Genomic DNA, 9,940 nt, shown 5'->3' with positions numbered 1-9,940 from the left:
CCATTCAGAAAGGCAAAGAGGATGGAGATCAGAAGAAGGAGAAAACAGGGAACAGGACAAGAGCCTGCTACAGAGGACCTCTGAAAGGTTCTACCCTGCAGGGTATCAAAGCAGATGCTGAGACTTATGGTCAAACTTTGGGCAGAGTGCAAGGAATGTTATGAAAGAAGGGGGAGATAGTAAGTCCTGGAGAGGATTGGAGCTCCACAAGGAGAGCAACAGAATGAAAAAATCTGAGCCCAGGGGTCTTTTCTGAGACTGATACTCCAACCAAGGACCATTGATGGAGATAACCTAGAACCCTTGCACAGATGTAGCCCAGTGCAGTTCAGTGTCCAAGTGGGTTCCATAGTAATGGGAAGAGGGACTGTCTCTGACATAAACTCATTGGCCTACTCTTCGATCACCTCCCCCTGAGGGGAGAACAGCCTTACCAGGCCACAGAAGATGACAATGCAGCCACTCCTGATGTGATCTGATAGACTAGTATCTGAAGGAAGGAGAGGAAGACCTTCCTTATCAGTGGATTTGGGGAGGGGCATGTGTGGAGAAGGGGGAGGAAAGGTGAGATTGGGAGGGCAGAAGGGAGGGAGCTGCAGGGGTGATACAAAGTGAATAAAGTTTTTATTAATAAAAATAATAATAAATTTAAAAAATAAAAAGGAAGGAGCAGCTATGATGTTCAGGAAACTAAAAACAAAGAGGGGGGGGGGGACAGTCATAGCTTAAGTTTCTACACTACAAATTGTAAAGGAACTGAACTTGCATTATGGGTCCAGATGAAGACCTTCACTTCAGCTACAGAATGCTTTCCATTGAGTGAAGATTGAAATAAAGTGGAAAAACTAACAGGCAATGACCAGCGTATATACATAGGTAGAAAGGCTACATACATTGTAGTACAAAAGCTCACTTGTGCTCCTACAGCACGATTACATGCAATGACAATCACTGACAGTTAAAGCTGCCGAGTAAGAACTGGCCTTCTTTGAAAATGCACGTTTCAATTGGTGGTTCTTGCACTGAGTCTCACGTATTTGTCAGGTAACTCAGTTCCAAATTATAGATTTGGCAAGACGGAACCGGGGACTTTAGCTTTCCAGAGCACCAAGGCCATAGAACTAGAATGACTCAAGCTGTACAAAAGGAACATAATCAAAGTTATGCATAAAATGAACCTAAGAAATTAGAGGAAAAGGAAAAAGGAAAGAAGCAAAAGAGAACGAGAAGGGGAGAATGGAAGAAGGAAGTAAGGAGAGAAGGAAAGAAGGGAGGGAGAGGTAGGAGGTGAATGAGGAAGGGGGGAAGAGAGAGGAAATATCTTCTACTTTTTGTCAATATCTGATTTGACAAGATGGAATCTATACCTGATCCATCTTAAGTAAACAAGGCCCTGCGACTAGATAGCCCAGGTACCTAGGGTAAAATTAAATAAATACTACTGTTCCAAAAAGAATCAACAACAAAACAAAAGTAGCAATAAGATGGCTTCTAATGTCATCCTTATATACTGGTGGATGAGTGCCTTGCTCAGGCCTTTTCAGAGAAGTTTCTTCTTCCAGCACATGGGAACAAATATAGAGACCCAAAGCCAGACTATATGCAGAGAGGGAGACACCTTGGATCACTGAGCCCTCAAAGGAATGTCTCCAACAAATTCTCTCTTTTCACCCTATACTCCCTTTGCACATTTATTGTGACTTTCATTTTAGTCTTTTTATGGAACTCCTGAGTGTGTATCTTCTCTGAGCCTCTTTTCCTTCTGTTTGTGTTGTCCTATTCCGATGTGTTACTTTTTGTTTTATCTGGTCATATTTTATATTACTTTATTATTATCCCTTAGAAGCCTGTTAGTTTTCTCTTTTTAAAGTTAATTTTTTAATTTATTTTTCTCTCACGTGTTATATCTCAGCCACAGTTGTCCCTCTCTCCTCCTCTTCCCCATCCACACCTCCACTTCTCTTCAGAAAAAGGCAGACCTCCATGGGTTTCACCAAACATGGGATATCAAGTCTGAACAGGGGGACTGTCTCTGACTCTTTTGCCTACTCTTGGGACCCTTTTTCTCCTACTGTGGTGTCTCTTCCTCCATCCTTAATGCAAGGGGAGGTGCTCAGTCTTACTGCCTGTTAGTTTTCTGCTGAGAGATAGAAAAGGGTGGACCTGGATGGGAGAAAAAGTGAGAAAAACTGGGAGGAATAGCAGGAGGAGAAACCATAATCAGAATATATTATGTGAGAAAAAAATACTTTTCATAAAAGGAAAATATAGAACCTTCCTGTCTATGAGGTACTTCAGAGAATGAAAGCTAATTACCACACTAAAGGAAACTATTTGAAGAGCACACAAATGACTAATGGGAGACCAAATATACAATTCTGATATTGCTACATTTATATTGGATTTGAACAATCCTGTAGCTAGTAGCAATAAAAATATTGCTTCTCATTGCTAGAGTAAAAGTGAATTGTTAAGAAGGAGATAGAAAACAAAAGTAGATAGCAAATAGTTACTGTTATAGATATAAGTATTAATTTATTGTTCCTTAATAAGATAAGGATATTTGCCATCCAGAAATATGTACATGTATTTGTATATGATTGTGTTAGCAGGCAAACTATGATCTTTTTCTGAGTAATCAAGAAGAAATATAAATAAGAATAGTCTACTAAAAAGAAATAATGCAGTATTCAAATAATGTTTACAAATATAATAAAGAAAAGAGTGTTTTGGAGAATGGAATGATTTAAGGACTTTGACAAGGTACACCAGATGGAGTCTTTTGTAGTTTTATAAAAATAATAAATACATGAATTTGTAAAGAAACAACTGAAACACTGACTGTCCTTAAAAATAAAAGCATAAATAAACCAACAAATAAATCCCCATACTTATAGGAATATGTTAAAGATACAGTTACTCTCTAAAAGAGTTCCTTTTGTCAAATCCAGAGAAATACGAAAAAGTCAAATTAAATGTATCTGACTATAATTCCAAATATGAAATAGGATGGCATGGTCACCTATAGTCTCAAATAAGAAAAGCTGAGATAGGAAGATCTGAGTTGGAAACCACCTTGATCTGCACGGAATAATAATGTATCAACAAAACACATAAAGCTCTTTAACTACATATTAACATCAATAATTTGATCAATAAATGAGAAAGAAAAGAATGTACTTCAGACACAAGTTTTAAGATACTACATAAAAAGCTTTCTGCTGCCAACCAGGGAACAACCCACTTATTTCTTCAGCTGTGAATAATTGATTTATGACAAAAAAGTATAATGAAAGAAAAGTGATGTTATTATTTCATTTTATTTATGGGTCTTGGAATCAAACTCAAGGCCTCCCACATGTCAGAGTTATGTTTCTTGTACTTTGGAAAGAAAGGTTTTAGAAGTAAAGGAAAAGAAGAGAAAGAGTAAAGGGAGGAGAGGGGAGGGGGGAAGATATGAGAATCTTCATAGAGGAGGAATATTAGAAATGCTACCCAAGTCATTTGAACATCAGGAGCAACAACTGTGCCAACTTTTCTCAACACAGTACATTGAAAGTAGAATTTTGTTATCATGGTTTTTCTCCCCCAAATACACAATTCTTTTTTATTTATTTTTTATTTATTACAATTTATTTACTTTGTATCCCAGCTGTAGCCCCCTCCCTCCGTCCCTTCCAATCTCACCCTGTTTCCCTCTTCTTCTCTTATGCCCCTCCCCTGGTCCACTGATAGGGAAGGTCCTCCTCCCCTTCCATCTGACCCTCATCTAACAGGTCTCATCAGGACTGGCTGCATTGTCTACCAAGTTTGAATTCTCTGTGTTGAAAAGAGAAGGATTTTATGTCCCTGAGGTTTGGATGCACTATTTTAAGGGGATATATTATTAACAACACTTACATTAAACTTTTACATCAATAAGAAATGCTGTATATAATGAAGGGGACAAACAAAAAAAAAATGTTTACCGGTCTCTTTCTTCTAAAGTTTATGTTTCTTTAATTTCCTCAAGATTCTGTCACGAATCTGCTTGGTCTTCACACTGTACACAATCGGGTTCATGAGAGGAGGAACCAGTAGATATACATTGGCCATGATCACATGGACAATCGGGGAAGCATTCTGCCCATAGCGACGGATCATGGAGAGCCCAATCATCGGTGTGTAGAAAGTGAGAACAGCACAGATATGGGAAATGCAGGTGTTGAGGGCTTTCATCCTCTCTGCTTTGGAGGCTATCCTCAACACAGTGCCCAGGATAAGCATATAGGACAGGAGGAGGAGCAAAGAATCCAGGCCCATGGAGAAGATAACCACTATGAGGCCGTAGATGCTGCTGACCCAGCGGCTGGACACAGTTGTCTTTATGAGGTCCTGATGCAGGCAGAAGGGGTAGGAGAGTATATTGATAACCCGGTATTGAAGCCTCTTCAGGAGGAAAGAGGCTGGGAAGACCAGGGCTAAGGCTCTCCCAGCAATTGCCAGGCCAATTCCAACAATGACACTATTGGTTAGAATAGCTGCATAGCGCAGAGGTTCTCGAATTGCTACAAAGCGATCAAAAGCCATGGCCAACAGCACAGCCGACTCAATAATTGAGAAAACGTGAATGAAGTACATCTGCACCAGACACGCATTAAAAGGGATCTCCCGGACCTGGAACCAAAACACACTAAACATGGTAGGTAAGGTCGTGGCAGAGAGGCCCAGGTCAGTGAGTGCCAGCATAGATAAAAAGTAGTACATGGGCTGATGGAGAGAAGACTCGGTCCTGATAATCAACAATATGGTAATATTCCCAGCGACAGAAGTGGCATAAACCAAAAATATAGGGACGGAAATCAAGCCATATTTACTTTCAAGGCCTGGGAAACCAGTCAGAAGGAACCGTGGGTACAAAGTGGAATCATTCAAGACAGACATTGTGCTGATCAAGGACCCCTCAATCTACAATGGAAGAACATGAACAGATGAAGGTCAACCCCAGCCCTGTAAAAACAGACAAAGCTTGAAGACCTACACTGTGCCAGGCATTTTAATTATTTCTCTCATTGTGTTTAACAAATCAACCCATGAATTTGTTTTCATTTTATTGCATATTTATGAAGAACATGAATAAAGAAATTTATTTAAGGTAGTGTTAAAATAGAAAGCTCTATAATAAATATCTTACATGCTTACAAGCTTTTGAATAGGGACTAAAGTAAATGTTAACTCTTCAAACATTTTTTAACACAAGGTGATATCTAAACAGAGAGCCTACTAAAATAACAAAATGGAAGAAAAAAACTGTGAAATAAAGGGAGAAATTTGTGCTATAAGTATAAGCAAATGCTAAGGACTAGAGTGGATCTTCATGTAGGTGCTATAGCTAAATTTAAATAAAAATATAAAAATTATAATGTGAGGCTTTACTCTTATTGACTCCTTGAGAACTTGATAAAAAAAACAATACACTTGAGAAATTTATATTGGTGCCAAAGTAGAATTAGTGTGAAAATAATCTAAATGTTTGCAGAAAAAGGCAGGAGAATCTTTTAGTAAATTATTGCTATAATAAAACAGTGGGTGAAAGTAATTTCTAGTAGTGGGCATATGAGGGATATAGAGTTGTAAAGTTACAGACAGAGAAAAATGGAGATAGATATTTAGATCATCATGAAGTTTTGGAATACAGAACAGCTCACTTCTTTGATTGAATTTTGCCATTTGTTAAACAGAATAAAAGAAAGACCTGCATAGAAGCTTGGGTAAACAAGTGAAAAAGATAAATCCGGTTATGACAAGCATGAGGTGTACGCGCTGAGAGGAACTGACATGCTGTACTGAAGGAATTGGTGTTGCCTCGTAGAGAAAGGATGGGGAAACACTTCACGGAAAACCAGACGGGAGGCTAACATAGGGATGCCCTGTCCGGGGGCAAGAGGAGCTGAGAGCTTCCTGAGCACCAGGCCGAGCATCCACAGATTGGCTATCCGAGGCACCGAGCATAGTCAGACCTTGATTTGCATAGAGTATTCTATGTTAAAATTCCATATCAAAATCCCTGTGCTCCATGTGCCAAGCTTTACTCTTCTGTCAGCACAATCATGCTGAAATTTTCTCTGACTAGTTTAATTATAAAACGATGGATTAAGTAATGCTCTACAGAGGTAACAGAAATTTTCCACCATGATGGTAATAATCTTTCCTTTTAAAATAAATAAATAAATAAATAAATAAATAAGAAGATTTTTTTTTCTACATTATTTTTCACAGTGATCTAAATGCTATAATAACATTACATCTTGGAATATAACTGCTTTTTACACATTACCTTCACTTCCTTAATTTGATGTCCTAAGTTTCTTGCCTCCTTAATCACTGAGTGATAAGAAGAATCTTTTGGGTACCCAACATTATTTTCTTCCTTCTTTATAACCACCCTCATAGTTAGTTTTCCTCAGTCTTCTTCTCAGGGAGGCACACCAAGCTTCACCTCTTGGGTAACTCTCTTACTCCTTAGAAATATTTCTGATTTAAAGGATTCAGTCTTTCCTCAGTATTGGTTATCGACCTGAGCTCCTGCATTCAGTGGCTACTCATCTACAGTTACAGTCAGGTGGCAACATGATGTTCTGCATTATCTTCTACTTCATCCATTTTAAACAGATACATCACTAAGCTTCTTTGAACATAAAATTTAAAGTAGTAACGACACCACTTTGATAACATTTAAGATGCTTGAGAAAAATAAATGAAATGCTCTGCACAGCATCTGATACTTAAATAGTTTGACCTCAAGGGGAGAAAAATTTTGATCAAGATGATGGATGAATCTTAATCTTAGATGTGTCAACTATAGACAACTGACTCAAAGGAATTGTGACCAATAGTTCGAGGCAGGGTCAGGTAGGATTCATAGGTGCTCATGATCTGTGGGGGAATGAGGTAGACGAGGTATTCAAGCATCTTCAGTATCACCTGTTCTGACATTTTAATCTCTACTTAGAATTATACAGTAACGTCGCTGGACAACAGTGATTGCAGTGCTGAATTCTCACCAAAGAAACTGCATTCTCTCACCTCAAGGCTTGTTTTATTTCAGAGGGTAACAGTCTAGCAGGGTTGGGAGAGGAGCTGTTTTATTCTTTTCATCTGTCCAGAGCAGTGTTTCCAAATAAGCTAAGATCAGCAGAGACCCTGAACATCTTCTCCATGGACTAGGCTCTTTAAGGAGACGATGTGGCAATCTTCTACCCGCTAGGCTTACCTCAAAGCACAGGTGCACCTGAGTCCTTAAGCACAGACAGGCTTTCGCCCGACTCAGCTTGCCGAGATTCTGTTCTGCCAATCCGAGGGAGTCTCTGCAGGTATCAAAAGCCACTGAAGACTGGAATTAGAAAAGAATAAGACACCCAGTGTGTCCTGAGGCATGTGAATCTTTATGAACACACGGGTGCTGCCACTCTAGAGCCTACACTGGGTGCTTCGTGCCTTGGGAGTATCTGACACCATCCAGGCAGGTGCTGCCTCAGCACCTCACCTCCGCACTAAGGACACTGACCCTTCCGTCCCTCTTGACTAGTATTTACCTCTGGCACATCTATTTCTCAGTAAAACCTCTGGGGACAATAATTGATACCAAAGCTATTTGTCCTCCTCAAGGGCAGGTGGTGGGCATGTCAACCTAGTCTCTTAGATTGTGAAGCAATTCAGGAGTGCCCAAAGGATCGTTTGATGGAGAAAAACAATGGGCTTTGTTATGTCCTTATTCAAACTCTATTTAAAAGTATTGTGAAAAAAAGTCTTAGCCCTAAATACCATGTTTAATTCATAATTAATAGTTGACTAAGGCATACAACATGAGAGATTTCTATGAATCTCAGTGATTAGTGATTTCTATGAAGCAAACAAAACCTGATATCCAAACCTAAAGACTATACCACATCAAAGTAAACATGTAAGACAATTAGATCCTATGAATTTATTATAAAATTTAACCCAAATCATCATGAATATAATCTGCTAAACACACACATACTGCTTCTTTTGTGTTTTATTCAACCATCAAAATTGTTTATATGTTAAACTCAATTTAACTTATTAAAACCTTAAAAGGAGAGGAGAGTTTTATATATAAATTGAGAAAAATATTTTGCTAAATTTAATGTTGATGATGATACAAAATATATTAAACTCAAAATTCAAGATAATTTTTGTGTGTGTGAGTTAGTACATTAAACTACAATAAACATCAGTCTTAGTTGGAAAATATAATAGTAAGACAATCTCCCCATAGACAAAAAAGATAATATTAACTATGTTCAACTCTAAAATCTGTGCAATTGTATTCAATATAAATAGATGAGAAAAATAAAAAAACAGAAGTTTGAAGGAAAATAACTTTATTATAATTTATAGTCAATATCAATGAACTATTTGTAAATGAAAAATCTTAAGTCAGGAAAAAACAGTAAAGTAACTCATCAGTGTTAAGAAAATATAAGTTTTATATCTAAATCTATTTCTTAATGGCAGTAAGAAGAAAATGAACCCTCAGCCACACTGTGTATTCTATCATAAAAACTGTAGAAGAAAGAGAAACTGATAATTAACCAGACATTTAAACTTGTAACTTTAAATTTTATTGACATAAATTTAAGACTTTTTATAATATTAAGAGATATATCGTGTTTACAGAATAGATAATACAATCTTGTAAAAATAACTACCCCAAATCAGCTATAAGCTAAATATATATATATTGAAAACTCATAGAAAAATTTACACAAATATCAAAAAATAGTTACAAATATTTGAAGTTGAAGCAATGCTGAATTGGGTTAACAACCTACAGCAAGATTAAATTCAAACAAATGCAGAAAAATATACATTGGAGCAGTACAGAGACACCAAAATTAGATCCACATAGATACACTAACATTGCATGACACAGCACTGAGATTCAGGATTAATGCTTAATTAAATAGTAGGTTCTTGATGAACTATTCAGTCATATAAATTATTCTTTTACTTTGTCTCATCCAGCACAAAAGTTCTCCATAAGTTGTATACCAAAATATGAAAAATATGTCATGAATTTTTCAAAAATCACATGGAAGAACATGGATGACAGCAGAACTCAGCATACAAGCTACCTACATGGCTCCTATTTTGAGCGGATCCTCCAGTGCCGACACTACACGGTTGGACTCAGTGAACAGTTTTCCACTGCAAGTGCCGTGATGCTAAGCTGGGCCGATAGAGACGGTGAAGGAGAGATCTTCGCATTTCTGCTTGATTTTGCTTCTCCTTAGGCAGAGGTCAAAGACCAGCATAGCAGATATTCAGTGATATCGTCCCTCCAATTTCAACACTGGGCATGTGGCTCAGCTCTTCTTGAACCTGGCAGTCACTACTGTCGGTGGCATATCAGCTATAATCACTCTTCACACGAGAGAGCACATTGCCAGCCTATTAGTCAAAGGTGTGTCTTCCCTACTTTAAAAGGGGTCACGATGGTCCTTTCATCATGGTCCTAAAGACAGTTCTGAGTTGGAAAAAGTGGATCACCTATTCCCCACAGGACTGATTTTTGTTTGTTTGTTGATTTGGTTTTTTTGTTTGTTTGTTTTGTTTTGTTTCTTCTCAAAGCAATTGAATAAAATTTTCTGGTATGAAGTGGGTAGAATTAAGTCCAAGTTATCCTTTTTTGGATAATCAATCTTCCTTAATATTAATGTTCTATTTAGACTTATCTTTATCCCCATTACACTTAATCCCTGAAAGGTTAAGATGCATAAAATATTTCCTAACTCTACAAAAATTACTGTGTAGTTGCTGTCACTATATTGGACTCCAAATAACATAATGGACATATTTTTCTTTACTTTTCTTTTCTTTCTTTCTTTCTTTCTTTCTTTCTTTCTTTCTTTCTTTCTTTCTTTCTTTCTTTCTT

General features: G+C 37.5%; 1 protein-coding gene across 1 annotated transcript; it reads right to left on the bottom strand.

Moving 5' to 3' along the window:
* Window positions 1-3,981: 3,981 nt before the first annotated feature.
* Window positions 3,982-4,923, bottom strand: LOC129688702 (olfactory receptor 51G2-like). The gene has a single exon (XM_055623668.1). The coding sequence runs from the start codon at window positions 4,921-4,923 to the stop codon at window positions 3,982-3,984; it is 942 nt and encodes a 313-aa protein (XP_055479643.1).
* Between the last annotated feature and the right edge of the window lie 5,017 nt (window positions 4,924-9,940).

Source organism: Psammomys obesus, unplaced genomic scaffold, assembly GCF_907164565.1.
Source record: "Psammomys obesus unplaced genomic scaffold, mPsaObe1.curated_primary_1811, whole genome shotgun sequence".
Lineage (NCBI taxonomy): Eukaryota > Metazoa > Chordata > Mammalia > Rodentia > Muridae > Psammomys > Psammomys obesus.
Note: the sequence above shows the minus strand (reverse complement) of the source record. Positions and strands in the feature narration are given on the sequence as shown.